Source organism: Protopterus annectens, chromosome 2.part1 (assembly GCF_019279795.1).
Source record: "Protopterus annectens isolate FY-2018-M chromosome 2.part1, PAN1.0, whole genome shotgun sequence".
Classification (NCBI taxonomy): Eukaryota; Metazoa; Chordata; order Ceratodontiformes; family Protopteridae; genus Protopterus; species Protopterus annectens.
This window is the reverse complement of record NC_056729.1, coordinates 870,650,556-870,669,160: the sequence shown is the minus strand read 5'-3', so window position 1 is coordinate 870,669,160 and position 18,605 is coordinate 870,650,556. Positions and strand designations below refer to the sequence as shown.

The 18,605-nt window shown below is 38.9% G+C and overlaps 1 protein-coding gene across 1 annotated transcript in view; it reads left to right on the top strand.

Annotated features, from left to right (window-relative positions):
* Positions 1-18,605, top strand: part of GPM6A (glycoprotein M6A) — a 1,151,487-nt gene that overhangs the window by 844,900 nt on the left and 287,982 nt on the right. The window contains exon 4 of the mRNA XM_044062515.1: positions 4,421-4,574. Coding sequence (XP_043918450.1) covers positions 4,421-4,574 — 154 coding nt within the window. The remainder of the gene's footprint in view (positions 1-4,420; positions 4,575-18,605) is intronic.

The window sequence follows — 18,605 nt, the reverse complement described above, 5'->3', positions numbered from 1 at the left end:
TTGATGCAAGCCTGCTTAGGCTGTTAACCTTTTTTAAGTGAATCAGACTAATAGTTACAAATGTCCATGATTCTGAGCCTTTGTTGCCCTCATTAATTTTGGCATTGTCCAGAATTTTTGAGAAAAAAGTAAAGAAGTATACTTCATTATGTATGTATGTATTAAAAAAAATCTTGCGGGCAGTCCTGTACCCAGGTGAGTTTTGCATTACCTTATTAAAAAAAAGGGAGAGAAACATTTTTATTGCCGCAATACAGTGGAGATGAAATAAATTGTGTGACCCTTATGCTCATTTCGCCATTGTACAGTGAGACATCTGAAATTTACACAGACAGCAAATTAGCCATAATTACTACATACTGCAGCTGTGGGTGTATATAATATGACTGCTGCTGTTAGATCATAATTCTGACTTTCAGGGATAGTGAGAGTTTTGTAAAGCCAGCCAGTATCATACCTCTCAACCGTTTCACATTTTACCTCATATTTGGCCCAGTCCTGTCTCTCCCCAAAAGTTTTGATTCTTTGGTTAGTGACTAAATCATAAAGTCAGGTAGTAGCTGCAAACATTACAGTTTCATTCTTTTTTGTTCAAATATGTATGTTGATGCAAATGATGGTGTAGTATTAGTAAAGTATCTATAATGGCTGTGAAAATGACTGACTGCTGCCATTTGATTATTATTTTAGCTTTGCAGGATTAATGTTGTTTTGTGAAGCAAGTTGGCATCATACTTCTCAATTATCTCTGATTTGCTTTCATATTCTTACCCTGTCCTTGTAATGTTTTCTTTTTTTTATCAAATCACTGAGAATTAATGTAAGTCAGTAATGTCATGCATTAAACTTTCAAAGCTGGAATATTATGATGCAAATATTGTGTGTTTATGTGACAGAAACTTGAAGTTCATTACAATGGCCATTTTATTTACCATATTCAGATGTTTGAGGTTTATTTAATAGACAAGGTAGCTGTAACAGTTGGATTAATGAGAGAGGCTGTCTGTGATGAAAGCAGCTTATCCTTTTGTCTTCTGCTCATTTTAAACCATTATTAATATGGCTTTGCAGGACTAGAGTCATTTTTAGGAAATAAGGTAGAATAATTTACTGTGGATAGTATGTGTTTGTGTGAAACTAATTGAAATGCATTGCTATAACCATTAATGTTTACCACAATTGGATAACTGTTGAAGTGTACTTGGTTAACGAAATGGCTGTAACTGTTGTGTGGGAGTGTGGGCTATCTGCAGATGAAAGAAACTATCCTTTTGTCATATACTTATTTTAAACAGGATTATGGTTTTGCCTAACTAGTGTACATTTGTGTAAAACTTGACTGCTTATGTGAGACAAAGTTGGGATACATTACTGTGAACAATATTATGTTTGTCTATGATCAGCCATCTGAGGTACACATATTAAAAAGTATTGCTCTAATTGTTGTGTACAGGGGCTGTATGTGAATGAAAATGAATGGCTGTGTTTTCATGATTAAGTTAAACAGTTATTAGCTGGGCTTTGCAGTAGTAGTGTGCATTTATATAATAGAATTTGGGATGCTTTACCAAGGCCAATTTATCACAATCAACCATATGAAGTGAACAGGGTCAAATAGTAGAAATTGATGAGTATGGACACTGATGGATTGCAAAGATTTTGCAGATCAGTATGAATCTGTAAAATCTTATGCACATGATGTTTACGTAATTTTGGTCATTTTTTTCTTAAGTATTTTTCCGTAGGTACTTACTTGGCTATTGATATGTGAAGATGTTAAGAAACCTAACCCTTATATTTCGCATACAAAAAAGCAGATACAAGCTGAACAAGGATAATGATAGCATATTTTATTGTTGCCTTTATCCACAAAGGATATGGGTGTTAAACTGGAGCTAGATTTGTGGTTTCCCATCAATTCATCCAAATTGCCTAAACTGGGGGTAGATTTGTGGTTTCCCATCAATTCATCCAAACATCATTTAAATAGATAGAGTAAAACAAGTGCTTTACTTTATGTGGCGTGGCAAGACTGTTGCACACAAGGCATTATTCCCTGTGACATCTGTCCCTCCAGCATGTCCTATTTATTTTGTAAAAATGATTGAGATACGTTGAGGAGATGTTTGATACCCTGGTCTTGTAAATTTGTAAGAGGTCTGACAAAATAGTGTCTGCTGAAGCTCCTTACATCAGGCAAAGGTCACCTCGGTGATACTAAGAAGAGGGACAAGGTTTTGAGATAGTCTGCACAGTCTTTACAATTTACGGCCTGGATATTTTTTTTAGTGAGAAAATGCTGTGGTCATTCCAGTTATAACAAGTGTTTGGACAGGTATATACTGAAAGAGACATTTTACTCATTGATTGGCCAAAAGAATACTGAGTACAGTAAAATGATTACACCCACAGACCTGAATGCAATTGCTTTATATATCTGTGAGATAAAGAAGGACTTCATGACAACAGTGGATACATGGTGATGAAAGGACAGTTCATTGCCAACATAGGTTCCCAGATACCTAACCTTCAGTATCAATTTTTGGAGGTATGTTGTAAATATTATAGTCACAAGGAGAGATATCATTACCAGAGGATATGATTTATACACTTATTGGCATTTTATTTTAGTCCATGGTTTTGATAGCATCTGTTTGCATGGGACAAGGCCCTCTTGGATGATGATGGTGTGCTTTGAGGTATTTATGATGGCAACAAGTTTGCAATCATCTTCAAAGTTGATCAGCCACAAACCCTTACTATTACCTTTGACATCTGAGATCTAAATTCCAAAGAAAGTGTCCCAAGGATTGAACCTTAGATGTACCGTTAGTGGCAGTTTATTTGAAGAGGTAGAGGCACCCACCCTAACTTTCTGGGTTATAAATAATAAAAATAATAATACTTGTCTGTCAATCAAGTAAGCCCATTTGACACACAGTCCCTTTTCAGAGATAACCTTGAAGCAGTATCCAATAAGGTGGTTTGCTCAAGATCCCATGGTAGACAAATGAGGGCTGAGGGAATCAAACCCTGTACCATAGCAACTACAGCTCACAGCCTTAGCACTCTGTGCCAACTGACAGACAAGCTACTTGTTAGCCACTTTCCCAGCCAATGCATTATACAGAGCTTGGCACTTAGGTGTGAGAGGTTATCTGTTATACCTGCCAGTGTGAGATGGTGTTGAATCCATTTGGGAAGTCTTGATGTGCAGTGTCACTGTTTTATCCTTTCTCTTACTTAAGCAATTATTTTGAAGAAATCAACCAGGACCTGCCATTGATGAATCTGAAATGGATTGGGTCAAGAATCTGCACGTTACCTACATTTATCTTTATTAATTCCACAATGATCCTTTCCATAGCCTTACAGATGAGATTGGACAGGCTTCTGGGTCTTTCCCAACCTGGGTCCACTGAAGCCCCAACTTTGTGCAAGGGAATGACTGCTGCTGTCATCAGTTTTTCCAGCATGAAAAGTGCCTGGATAACATGTTCTTGGGAGATTTGGGAGGTGTAGACATGGGTATGTGATCTGAGAATATTGGAGGGATGAGGGGGGATAATGTTTGAGTTAAATTTTTCCACTAGTACATTGGCTATTTCTTCAGGTCTTAATATGTGGTATCCTTTACCATTAGCTCCTCACAGTGCTGGGCATTGCTTCTGAGATTTTCTAATGTAATTAAAGAATGATTTACATTGTCGTTCAGCAGGGTAGCTAGTTTTCCTTCTTAACTGGACTTAACCAGGGTCTGCAGTTCCTTTTTAGTTTATGAAGAGTGATTTTGACATCTCTAGAGTTAAATTTATTTCTTACTTCCAATGGTATTTTTTTTTTTTTGCTGTTTTTATTAAAGAGCCTGTTTACATTTGGGTTTGACCAGAATGGTTCATTTTTGAATCAGGTGGTGTATTTATTTCTGAGGGGGTACAGATGCATCATTGCAATAGTTTACACTTATATAAAATTTGGCAGTGAATTATTCTGCATAAGCACTAAGGTCATCAAGATGTAAGGGGCTTTTCAATTTAGAACCTAATCACAACAGATTTAAATAGCTAGGGTGTGCACAAAATCCAGTTAAAAAAGCAGTACAAACACTAAAGCACCTTCAATTAATAGATGCAAATTCAGATTCAGAGAAAATGCAGTAAAATACAAAACAAATGTGAGGAACTACTCAAAACTGATTTAAATAGTTAGAAACTAAGTGCATTAGAATATGTTTTCTTTTCTGCTTCATGGATTCAAAATGGAGTCAAAATGCCTCATTTGGTTTTCACTTGTGCATATGTGCTTTAGCTCCCAAGAGTTTTATTTATTGTAAACTGTACTCTGTAATGATTATTTTATAATGTAGATCGGAAATGCGTTCACTAATATCAATTTAAATGTTTCTGTTCCTTTATTTCAGTTCATTATGCTGACCTATGTGTTCATGCTTGCTTGGCTTGGAGTCACTGCCTTCACTTCACTGCCAGTTTTCATGTACTTCAACATATGGACAATCTGCCGAAATTCTACTTCCAATGATGGGATGAACCTTTGTTTGGACCTTCGCCAGTATGGTAGGTGTATCTGAAGTATACTACAACAAATATTTTTTTTAATGAGAAAGCACATCCGATGAGCAACATCCTTTGTCTTATTTATTTAATTTCCACCCAGCAGAGCTTTATTTTGCTTAAAAAATAATCTGTGTTTGTTGATATTTAATAGTATTTTATTTTTGTACCATTTTGCATATTTGTGATTGTTTTAATAAACAGTCCCTTTTATGTATTGTTGTCATTTTTTAATGCGTTAGTATTTGGTTATGAGACATTTTGGGTCTGTATATTTTATTTTTAAACTAGAGTAAGCATATGAAATTTTAAGTAGTGTATTATCATAACTGTGTAAACTGTGTTTGTTGATTTGTCTTTTTAATTATTCATTTTATAACCAGGAAACCCAGTAAACACAACAGTCTTTCAAGGATGACCCATGAGCTCATATGGTTCAGTGAATTATGTAGTCACACAGTAGGTAGTCGCAAGCTAAGGGAATCCAACCATAGGTTACCTGTAAGAATCTGGTTAGCAGCACAGAACTTAATCCTGTCAGACAATATTGATTGTTCTCTTTCTAATTATATGTGGAAAAAGAATATTATTATTTTAAGATTTTTTTATATATTTTATTTGTACTTATTTATTTTATTTGATTACTGTTTGTTATGTTGTTTCCTTCTTGCTTTGAATGTGAGAAAATAGTTTGTATTGAGTACAAAGGCAAAAATCTGCTTTGCTTGTTCAGCCTAACAGATCTCTCTCTCACGTTTAAATTTACTGTGACCCCGAGGTGCAGCAGTTGATGCCTTGGCTAAAAACAAGCAAGGATTCTGGTAATTCATTAGGTAGCTTGAATAGCAGTACTTGTATACAAATTTGCATGTAGCATAGACTTAAAATAATTTCTAGAAGAATCAGTTTAGCACCATCTCCAAGAACTAAAAGCCACAGTACAGACATTAATGCTCCCCTCATCAATATTCTTAAGTTTGTTGGCCAAAAGTATGATTGCTGTATTTATTTAGCAGGGATTCTTTAGTAATTTTATCTGGACACTCAGCAATGACATTCTTCTTGGAATGGGCAAAGGACTAATTATTGGAGCAATTTTTATTGACCTCACCAGAGACTTTGATCACTCGGTTCTCCTAAAGCGTCTCACTGATATAGGCATTAGTGATGATACATTGCCCTGGTTCAAAAACTACCTCTCTGACAGCCACTTCTCAGTTATTTCAATTTATCGACATCCACATCAGTCCCTCTGCAGAAAGGTGTCCCGTCAAGGACCTAGTCTGGCAACTCTCCTCTTGTCTATCTACATTAACAAACTTCATTTTAACTTACCTCATCTTCTTCCTGCTTTATGCTGATGACAAGGTCGTATTCCACTATTCTGTCTCGTTTATTGAATTTTAACTTCAGACTGATTTTCATGCCCTTATTCAATGAGTCATTGACAAACAATTACTACTAAACTGTTATAAAATAATAACAGTGCTTTTTGGCACTAGGCAAAAGCTGACTTCTATTTCCAGGCCTGCAGAAATCCTAGAACATCTTAATAACAGTAGTGAAAATGTCACATCATTCAAATAGCTAGGGATTTGTTTTGACCCCTTCCTAACGTACCAACACCACCTGGACTACACACATGCAAATAATCAAATGCCTCTTATTCTGGGTGAATAGGATCGCCCCTTTTCTATTCAGACCTTGTAGAAATGCCATAGGTAAAGGTATCTTACTGTCTCAACTAGAATACTGTCTCGCACTAATTGCTGCATCTTCTAAAATAAAAGTATTCACTGTTCATTCCATTCCAAATGCCATTTGGAGATTCGTCACTCTCTCACCAAGCAATGAACACCACTGCAAAGCCATTGAAAACTTTAACTGGCTACCTTTGGAACAACATGCTCATTTTATTGTTTCTTGACTGTCTAAACTTACGAAGAATGACACCTTCCCTCCATAAGCTTCCAGGCTATTCAGAGATGCACCAAAATACAGTCTTAGACATCCTAACCACTCATCGCCCTCCTCCAAATCCCCCAAACTAGGCTTTACTGCAAAGGTCCATGCTTTCAGTCCTTGCTCCCAAACTGTTAGAATGTCTCCTTTCTTTTCTTAAAGATCATGCCTTGATCTCCATTTTCCACTCACAAATAAATTCACATTTCAAGACTTTAGGACACTGCAACTCCTACCTCCTTAGTCATATAAATTAACTTCTTAATTCCCTTGTTCCATCTACATACCTTGCCCTAACTATGTTTTTGATTACAATTCTTTCAACATGACAACTCTGATTTCCAAGTATATATTGTTTTTTCAGTCACTCTGGTTATAATGCCATTTATATTTTGCTTTTATTCCCTCAAGCCTACTATGATATTCACTATATATAAATCACATGTATACATTGCATTTTGTCTTTCACTCTCTATATAATGCCATGTAACTATTGCGTTTTCCCAGGGTTGATACTGAAACCTGTCTAACAGATTTTTATTTGTGCAATGTTTTACTTTCTGTACTCTGTTATTTTATGTATGTATATGATTTCATTTCACTCTGTTGAATTGTCAGTCTTTTAAGAAAATGAAGTGCTTGGAATATTTGTTGAGAGTACTCATTACTGAATGATGGAGATATTGAAAGAAAAATCAATTGAGTATGAGTGAGGTAAGTGTGTTTCCTAGAGTTTTTAATTCTGAAACTTTTGGTTATACCCAAGTTTTGGCATTGGGTATGTGAGTATTTGCAGGTTAGGCTTAGAATAAGGGCTACAAACGGGGAAAGATTTAATGCTGTGCATGTGTGCTGCTGTATGTGATGTGATTATGTTACACAAAGGCTTTTTTTCTAAGATGAGTTGTAGGGCTTGAGGTCAAGGGGCAGGGTTAGAGTTGGCATGCGTTGGGTGGGGCAGGGGGGCTTCCCCACTACCCACCGTTACTAAGGCATGCCCCTTCCCTTAACCCCAACTCTACTCATTAACTTAATTTTAACACTACCTCTCTCAAAGTATGTCTGAATTTGGTTGTAGGTTTTGGTTAACGTATTGCAAAAGCAAAGTGTTGTCCTTTTATGATTGTTCTGGATTTTTCTGTAAGGTGATTGAGCATTTTTAACAATTTGCATATACTTATATTACTGTAATCTAACTTTGCTTTCCTTTTCTGTAGATGTACAATTTATTCATCTCCTATCCCTTCTTGTATTGTTTAATTTCCTGTTTGAGGGATTTAATCTATCAGTTTTATCTGGATTAGTATGCATTTACTACCCCTAATCAGCTAATATATTTAAATTTGAGTTTTTGTAATTATGTAAAGTGTGTTTGATTTATGCCACAATCTTGATTTCTGTTTTATTTATTTTAGTGAAGAGTTAGTAATGTGTTTTATAAGAAATGTGTCTTTCTGATGTTTAGTGTCTATTTTTTGTTCTTTCTTTGCTTTAGGAGGCTTTCTGTGTTAGGTAGGTTATATTGCCTTAAATGACATTTCATGATGGTGGCAATTTATTTTGTGATGGTTTTCTGTGGATATTACAGTAACACATTACTTTAACTTTTTTTTGTCTGAAGGATCATGTTGCTTTGAAGTGTCTGTGCAAAAACAGTAGTCGGTTCATAGGTGTGTACTAGGCTAGCCCATAGGATTAGCCTGGCATCGTGCCACCTGACCTTAGTTCCCAGTGCCTCTGTCGAGTAGAAACACTGGAGTGATTCCCGGGGTGAATTTTCTAACACCCATCCACTCATCAAGATTTCTCTTGAAGAGGGCCAGTGAGGTGCTCTGTTTGACATGTATGGGAAGTCTATTACATAGCACGGGCAGTTTCTGGGTTATAAACCTGTCCCTCCAATTTGTTGTGTTGATTGTGGTAATGAGGTTGAGGTCTCTGGGATGTGTGGTGTGGAGGGATTCGGATTTCTGTAGATGTAGCATTTCTAATAGAGCTGGGTCAGACATGGCTTTGTAAGTCAAGCAGAGATCACCTCTAAGTAGGTGATATGAGACAGAGAATAGTTGGAGTTGTTTGAGTCTGTCCATATAGGACAAGTGTTTAAGGCCTAGGATCCTCTTTGTGAGGTACTTTTGTGGCCTCCAGTTTTTGCAGATGTCTAGTGAGGTACATGCCAAATGGGGCATTGTACTCAATGACTGGACTAATGAGGGAAGAGTAGAGGGAGACAATGACCTTTTTCTTCCTGGATGCAAAACCCTTAGTAATGAGATGTGTCACATAGAAGGACTTTCTGACCACAGTGATAATGTGGTGGTCAAAAGAGAGGTTGCAGTCAACCTGTGTTCCCAGATCTCTTATAACTCCTTCTGTGTTCAGTGGACTACCATCGATGTGGTAATTCATGGGAACCAGGTTTTTCCCAAAGGGGATGACAACACATTTTTTGGCATTGAGCTTAAGGCCGTGGTTCTGACATCAGTTGTTGGTCTTGGTGAGGCCTTTCTGTAGGATGTCAACATCACTTGGGGAGTTAATAATAGCTCCCAACTTGCAATCATCTGCAAACTTTGTCAGCCAGAGTCCCTTCATGTTGGCCTGAACTTCAGAGAAGTAGATACCAAACAAAAGAGAACCCAGGACTGATCCCTGGTGGGACTCCACTTGTGACTTGGAGTCAGCTACTTTCATACTGTGTGTTCTATCTTTAAGCCAGTTTGCAACCCACCTAGTGATATAAGGGTTGATGCCTAGCTTAGTGAGTTTTTCTATGATTCCTGAGTGAGGAATGGTATCAAAGGCTTTGGCCAGATCAAGGTAGGCTGTATGAACTACCTTGCCTTCATCCACAGCTCTGGTGACTGACAACCTGTTATTACATTAGTATGTTCAGTCAGGTTTTGTGCAAAAAGTAATTGTCTGCTATAGCTTTATTTTGTCCAGCCTGGTTTGTTGCTTTAGTCTGGTCATTTTCTAAAAGTATTTAGTGCATTGTTTGGTTTGTGTTTTAGACTGCTGGGTGTTTGTGAAGTAGTTGAATAAAGGGCAGTCTTCTAACCAAAAATTAATGTAAAGTATCCCTTTTTCAGAAGTGCACATACCTATACATATCACTGTATATAATGGTTTCTGTGACTCTGTTCCCAGTAGTTCTGTTCTGGCTGTGTATACTTTCTTTCTCCCTTGGCTGAACCCTGATTATAAATGTAAAATGTAATGGTGAGTTGGATTTACCCAACAGGGCTCCATAGAGATGTAGAAAACTCAAATGGTCAGTGTTGGATTATTGGAAATATCTGGCAGTAGCTTCTGTGTCAGATGGGATCAACTTTTTTATGATAAAAGGAACTTCAACTTTACTTTTTGTGAGACAGGTTCATTGAGACTGAATTAAAAATGCTGATGACCTTAAGACCAAGTGAGGACAGCAAGCAGGATGCTGGCAGTGGCTGTTAGGGTCCTCTCACAGTGGTAACTTTTGGATCTCGTGGCAAGCACCTGCAGTAAGGGAAACTGTTAAGAAGAAACAGATGGACTTCAGGGCAGCTCACAAGAAAATTGCTCTCCTGCCTCAGCTGAGAAGCAATGACAAATATGAATATCACAGTGATAGCAGCTATCAAATGAAAAGGAATAAGAAAAGTTGTGTGCATTTACAAAGTTTGTACAGGCCATTGAAAAGACTAGCACATGGCTCCAGAGAAGGTCTGGCAAAACGTTCAGCACTTGAAGAAGGAAAGGGTGGCCTACCTGAGTGTGTGCTTATCCAGGCAGGGAAATGCTGACAGATGTGTGTAGGGAATACCTTACCTTGGTGGACCTACCTAGCTGAATGCAGCACGTGATGGATGATTGAGGCCCTTCATTGTAGATATTGTAGTTATGAGGTGGTATAAATGTAAGGCTGCATGAGATGATGGGTTCTTGCTAGCTGCATGTTAAAGATGCCAGACAAGGCTGGTATAATGTGGCCAAAGCTCTCATCTTCATCACTGCATGGGAAGCATGAACATGACTTCTCAAATGACAAAGTGGAGTTTTGGACCACATCTTTAAAAAAGGAGACAAGATAGTGTGTTCTAATTTTAGAGGATTCCCACTCCTCTTCCTCTATTACAAAAAAAAAACATGTTCAGGATATAATTCAGAGAGGACTCTATAGCAGATAGGCTGGCTTTAAATTCAGAAGGAACAATGGCGGCATTGTCGAGCAGGAAAAGTGGCCTTTTACACTTGCACAGCTGTGTTAGGAGCATGATCATGCTGCACACTGAGAACATTTCTTTCCTTTTTTATATTTTCTATTTGTGGAGAAAGCCTAATTCCATATGTTGCACTATATCCTCGGAGAGTATTGGATACCATGACGGGAGATGGCTACTACCTTATTCCTGTTGAATGTAATGAATGCAGTGTCTGTATTCCTGGCATTAAATTAAATTTGTTAGATTCAACACATTCTGTCCTGCTCACAGTTCTTATCCTTAATTTGCAAGCATAGGATTTCAAGATGCAACAGTTTATGAATGCTCAGTTTTGAGGGTGGAATCACTGTTGTTTGCAGAAGACCTCATTACCTTTACTTATTTTAGCTATTACACTGGGATTCATGTTAATGATTTCTAACTGACTTAAATGGTATGAAAATGGTCATGCCTAAATCAAGGGTCATCGTACTTTTCAGGAAGAAAATGGACTAGGCTGTTCTGTCATAATGGCAGCAAGCATCATCAGCGGAATTTAGTATTGCAGGGTATTGTTTACATGTGATGGCTAGGTTCAGTAAGAGACTAGGTGTCAAATTAGACCAGTGGCCATATTTTTGTGAGTTCTCAACCACTCAGTGACGTTGAAAATAGAGATGAGTTATAAGACGTGACCACAAGCTGCTGGTGGTAACCAGAAGAATAAGACTGCAGGAACAACTGGTAGGAAAGAGGTTTTACTTTTGGGTTCCAGGCATATTGTAATGGAGAGTTTGCACTCTTGAAGGTCCTTAAAGTAGGACCACTGCTTGTATGGAAAAGTTGGCTGTAGGTGTCTTTTTAGGAATGCCATATGGGACACTCAGTGGAGTTTAGTTCACAGCTGACTAGTCGGATGCTTCTGTCGAGAACCAGGACTTATAAGAGGGATTACTCTTCCTGACTGACTGGGGAGCTCTTGGAAGTCCTCAGAATGAGCTAGTATTTGTGGTTGGTGAAAGGGTGGTTTGATCTGCGCTGCTTCATTTGTTGTCACAATGACCTCTACGGAAGGAAAATAAAGGAAGTCTGTATCCTTAGTTTTAGTCCATCCCTAGCTTTGTGCATCTATTCATAATCATAATGCTTAACCCAACAAGATCTACTTTTTCTTCTATCTGTGCTTTTCCATAGCCAAATAAGCCAAATTGGCAGGGTGCCACAATATAAACAAAAAATGATTGACTTCAACAATTGGCTTAGCATGTGGTATCAGTCTAGGGGGATCCAGTATCCATCAGCCTGGGAAGACAAGGTTGACAGGCCATGCCGCTTTTCTGCCCCTCTTTCCTGTAGGTTTTTGGATACTGGCAAAGGTGCTTGTCTCCTCCATAGTGCATTTTTTAGGCAGTGTCAAGACAACAAATTTTCCGATATAACAAAATCCACTCAAGACATACTCAAGGTACTGCTGCTTAATGCTAGGCATCTAAACATGATACTGCACTCCCTGGAAGAACTCCTCACCTTGGAAGATGCTGATGTCTGTGCAGTCACTGAGACATGGTTCAGGGCAATGGAGAGCACCCTGACAGTGCAAGGCTACAATGCCTTTCACATGTTTAAACCTCAAAATGAATGTGAAAAAACTAAAAGTGGAGGTGTATCCATTTTCATTAAAGTCAAGTACACCTCAAGACTGCTCAAACAGTACAACTCTCTTCAACTACTCAATGTCCAGTTAACTGTAGGCAAAATACCCTATCACATCATTGCTAGCTATATGTCCCCCACCACGAGACAGAAATACCTCACTAAGAGGATTACTGGCCTCAAACAGATGCCATAAGTAGACCGTCTCAAAATACTCCTCCTCTACTCTGTCGCATATCGCCTACTCAGAGACGATCTCTGCCTAACATACAAAGCTATGCCAAACCCAGAGCTGTTGGACATGCTACACTTAAAGAAATCTCAGTATCTCTGAACTACACGCCCCAGGGACCTCAACCTTGCCACCACAATAAACAGAGCATGCTGGAGAGATATGGATTCCTGTCCCAGCAACTTCCCATACTCTGGTACAAACTACCCATCCATGTCAAGCAAAGTTCCTCATTGGCCCTCTTTAAGAAAAATCTTGGCAACTGGATGGGAAATAGAAAATTCACCCCGAGGATCACTTCTGCGGCATTGGTTGACAGGGGTATAGGAAAATAATTTTCTTGGGTGGGGAAAGCCAGGGAACCTTTTTGGCTAGGCTTTTGTAGGCCCCAGGGCCAATAGCCTAGTACCTAGCTATGAACCAGAAAAAACACACCTCCTGTCTCACCTTACTGGAGTCGCTCACTATACAACACAACACCTTAGTCATGGGAGATTTCAACCATCCTTCCATCGACTGGGTGACATACATGAGCAGAAACATGTTTGCCCAGAGTTTCCTGGACTTTATCAGTACAAAGGCTCTGGAACAGAGAGTCTGCACCCCTACAAAGGGCTCAAATGTCCTAGACATGGGAGTTCACTGCACTCTCTCATGTGTGATGCTCTCCCTGGTAAGGTCGGACCATAAATCAGTCTCATTTGAAGTAATTATTGAACCTGTCACCACCACAGGGGCAAAATAACTAAAAAAAAATTTTCCAGATCAAATTACAGCCTGCTAACAATGACTCCTGTGTAGAGGTGTACAGAAATGCCCTGTATAAACACTTAAGCAACTATCTAGACTCAGCTATACCTCACCGGATTAAAACCAGGTCCTCCTGAATTTTATTTATTTTATTTATCATTTGTTAACCGGGAAAGTCCAACTTGGAATGAAGGCAATTTTCAGCGGAGGCCCAGAGAGAAATGCTGGAGATGCATGTCTTTGTAATGTGGGAGGAAACCAGAGCACCCAGAGGAAACCCACATGAATGCAGGGAGGATATGCAAACTCCACACACAAGGCACCCCAGCCTAGAATTGAACTGGAGAACCTCTTGCTGTGAGGTGACAACATGTTGTATAACAAAAGGAAGAAACTGATGTCTAAGAACAGAGGAAACTGACTCAACAGAGGAAAAATTGCCTTCACAGCTTGAACAAGCAACTCAGAAATCTCGTAAAGTCCACCAAAACTAATTATGAAGCTAAAATAGCTAAGGATAATCATAAGGCATTCTTTAACTACATCCAAAATCTAAAAGGCAATGCCCAGCTATGTGCCGAAATGGTAGTAGATGGTACTATTCATATTATACCAGTGGAAATTGCCAACCTGTTAGCTGACAAGTTTGGTGCAAACTTCACCCCCATATCCTGCCAGTCATACCCCAAAACATACCTGACACAAGTCCTCTGCCTAGTATCTATAGAGATCAGGTCATTTCTGTACTCTCCAATGCCAAAAAAAATGGCCTCAGTGGGATCAAATAACATCCCAGGTTGCTTATTAAGTAATCTAAAACAGGACCTAGTGGACTCATTTGGTATTCTCTTTAACCATTGAATGGAGAACAGTAACAGTAATCCCCTTGCATAAAGAGGGGCCATCAACCAACCCTGAGAACTATAGACCCATAAGTCTAACCAGTCTCATCTGCAAGGCCATAGAAAGAATCATGGACCTTATCAACAAGGACATAGGTGACCTTCAAACTGTAGACCCAACCCAGTTTGAGTTTGTTAACGGTAGATCATGCTTTTTAAACTTTTTGCGAAAGTCACCAAAGTTCTGGATGAAGGTAAGACAGTGCATGCTGCCTATTTTAACCTCGCCAAGGCTTTTGACATAATCCCCCACTCAGATATCATTGAGAAACTCTCCCAGCTGGGGATTAATCCTTATGTCATTAGATGGGTAGCCAACTGGCTCACTGGCAGAACACATACTATCAAAGTGGGGCGAGTCCACCTCTACCAAGTAGACCCGTCACCAATGGCATACAACAAGAATCTGTGCTGGGCCCTTTACTGTTTGGAATCTATTTTTCAGAAGTCCAAGCTAAAGTGCAGAGCCTTTGGCTTACCAAGTTCACTGATTGCAAATATGGTGCAATTACTGAGACCCCAGTGATGTTAACATATTGCTGGAGGGGCTAACACAGACAAATGACTGGTACCAAGGCCATGGTCTATAACTAAACACAAAAAAGTACATTATTATCCCCTTAGGCAAAGTAGAATTCCCTTCTAATTACAATATTGACAGCACCAGCCATAAGGTCAAACCTAGTGGTGCGAGATCTGGGAACACAGGTAGATAGTAATCTGAACTTAGACCACCAAGTTTCCACAGTGGTAAAGAAAGCCTTCTATCTTGGGCATCTTATAAGTAAGGGTATTACATCCAAGTCTAAGGGTATTATTACTCCACTGCACTTGACCTCACCAGACCATTAATAGAGTGCAATGCTCACTTCTGCAGGTACCGCACCTGGTACCTGCAGCAGCTGGAGAGACCACAGAGGTTTATCATCAAGAAAATACAGGGCCTCCAGACCCTGACTTAAGTGTATAGACTGAAAGCCCTGTCAGTGTACTCTGTATCATACAGACTGCTGACAAGCAACTTATACCTCGCCTACATGCCAGTCTCTGACCCTAATCTGATATATATGCTATACATCTGCAAGTCAAATGGCACAAGAGTCATTCACTCTAGGGATCATAACGTAGCCTGTGACATTAACAGAACATGCTGGAGAGACCGATATATCTCCCAGAGATTGCCATTACTCTGGAATAAACTTCCTATTCACATGAAGCAGAGCTCCTCACTGACCCTATTCAAGTGCAGGCTGGACAAATGGACGGGAGACCACAGATTCACCTCAGGGGTGGCAGGCATGTCCCTCATAGACAGGTGTGTAGTCAGTGTTTATCATAGACTCGTTTTGTGAATTGTGTCCATCTAACCAAGCACAATTGAGGCATCTCGGGATTAACAAGGCTAGGCTTGTAAGGGTTGTAGGGCCGCTAGCCTAGTAAACTCCTATAAACCTATGAAAAATCTGGCTCCTCTCTTTCTTTTCATAACTACATACTACCTTTCTGATTCTATTCACATTTATTTATTTGTTTGTTTTGTTAGATGGTCTGTTTGTCATGTAAGCCTGCTGAATACAACTGTCACTTTTTTGGGGTAACCAGGGGGAATTATCTGATTACTTGGTTTGCTTATCTACAAGTTTGTTTCCCCATTGATAGAAACTGGGCTCACTTTTTCAGTGACCGTTGCAAGCAGCACTCAGTCATGTATAAGATCTGTAGAGCACTTTCCCTTTATCTTTTCTTGGCTTAGAATTGGTTCAGAAATGTCACAGCTAGAGTGTGATGACATATCCTTACCTGTTTTTCAGCTGTGTTGACCAGAAGTGATTCCTTTCTTGTCACATAGGAGTGACTACTGTAGTTCCCTTTCAGGCCATAGTTATAGTGACGTAGCAGTGAATCCTTCATAATTTTCTGCCACCTTTTTTGTGTATAGGACAGGGATTGATAGGTGCTCTTTTTTAGCATGAAAATCAGTAATTCCATTTCCTTTCCCTAATTATTTATTTCTCTTTTCAATCCTTCCATTCCACTTTTAACAGTTGCTTTATTTTCTTCCATTAGATCATATTCAAAAAGATTTTTGTATTTCCCTTCTTTTTCACAAAATCCATTTGCTCATTTCCTCAGGAAATTTAGGGAACCATTTACTAATTCCTCTTTTTATGTGCTGAGTAAGTGGTCCTTAATCATTGACTCTCTCTGCTTCTACAGAGTACCCCTGAGATATACCACCCGAAGTGAACAGAACTGTTGCTCGGTACTTGCTGGATTCAGATATATGTTATAGTAGTTTCTCCTTCTCCCTTCCTAGCTTGTGGTAAGATAACTGTGGATGTTAGGGGAGATGGATTACTGAAGCTACTAGAGTGACTCTACATCTCTGTGTCATAGAATTTCTGTTTTGTAAAACTTGCAAAATTCTTTTCCTTTTCTAGTATCCAAAACGTTACCTACACTGAAACTGTGTAAGTGTGTGTGGGAAGGGGTGTGTAAGGTTGACATGTGCTCACGATTACCCCGCATTTGGTACTAACCACTATCCCTATTTGCAGGCATTTGCATTCTGAGAGCTGTGTCTATGCCACAAAAGTGTTTTTTTCTTCGCAGTTTCAACCATCAAGCCTCTTCCTTCAAAGGACAGTAAAACGCACATCATTATTTCTTCTACCATATCTTCTCTCCTGGGTTTTATGTCTCAAGCTTACACTTGCCTCTAACATACACCTCTAAATGTATCACATGTCTAATATTAGTTCTTTTGCTGCTGTGTCAAGCAAAAGGGCCACAGCATTTTGCAGGGAAGGAGAAGAATCTTAAACATTTAGAGCAGGAGCAGATCCATAATTTAGTTAAAAATCCTTTTAGTGCATGTTAAAAGCTAGCAGATTAGAATTGGCTCTGACGGTTTTTTAGTACACTGTTCCAAGCTTTGGCCACTGTATGGGCCAGACTTTGTCTGGCTGATTTATACACAAAGAGAAGTTGTTCATTATCTAAACTAAGGGATCTTTTAGGAACATAGTTGTTGAGTATGTAGCTGGAAAGGCAGTAGATTTATATAGGAGGTTGTAGGCAGTTATAAGTTGACAAAGTCTACAATGATGAGGAAGTTCAAGCCATTTTATAGAATCATTGAATATAATGGTCCCTTTGGCCTGTAGCTTTCCAGACACATGCAATAACTGGGGTGCCTACAGGGATACCTTATGTGATGACCCCCTACATAAACCCGGGACAGTAACTAAGGAACCTCATTCCTCACCACTGTCTCCGGTAAGGAACCATCACTGAAAGCAGGGATAGCATACACAATTTCCCATAAAGTTACACTGAAAACAGCCTCCAAACCTGGGAATGAATTATTTGCTTCAATCCAGATCCCCAAATGAATCTTCACACTACCCACTGCAGAGCACTGTGTCCCAGTTCTAGGTATTTGACATACTCACTATTAAATATTTGATAATCACACATACAAACACTCTTGGGAAGATTGGTACTGATTTACCTGCTATGTCCTTTTTCCCAAATTACATGGTAATGCTGCCACCAGTCAAAATACCATGATACTCTTCAAAAGGGGTGTTCAGTTATATTGGGTAAATAACTCTTCATAGGTAAGGTAGCACGTAATCCAAGCAGTAAGGATTTTCGGAGTGGCCCTGGTGTTATTACAATAAGCATAGACTCTCTCAGGTTACTAAAAGAACTTTCTAACTAACCAGCCACAATAGAAGGTAGTAAAATATTTAATAAATAAAAATGATTTAAAACATATATACACTGAATAACTGATTTCAATAAAAAACAGAATTTCACACACAGGAAATTACAAAAGTAATACTGTAGGATAGGTTTTACACTGAAGAAAAACTCTAACTGTAGATCACTAACTGTCTAAAGATTAACTGTCTGTCTAATCTCATTAAGTCAGCAAGGCAAGATGATAATCTTCTGCAGGCAAAATAAGAATATATGTCCACTCTTCAGGCTCTTGTCCAGTCCTCCGCAACTGGAAAAGCAAATCCTATTATTTTTTCTGAACAGTTCTGAAATAAATACTGATCTGGAAAAACAACCTCCAACTACTGAACAGCTGCTGCAACTGAACTGAACTAACTCAGAACCTGCTTTTATAGCAGCATCTTTTAAAATTCACAAAACGCTGTTATGAACATTCTTCTCTCTCATTTCAGACTTTTGAAAAGTAAACAAAAACAGCTGCTGTACAGATTCCATTCCTTTTAGCTGTAGCACATGATGACATCACTCTGTCAGCTGACTGGCACAACCTGCATTCAGATTTTTTTTTTAAAAGTCAAGGACATTTGGACAACCAGAA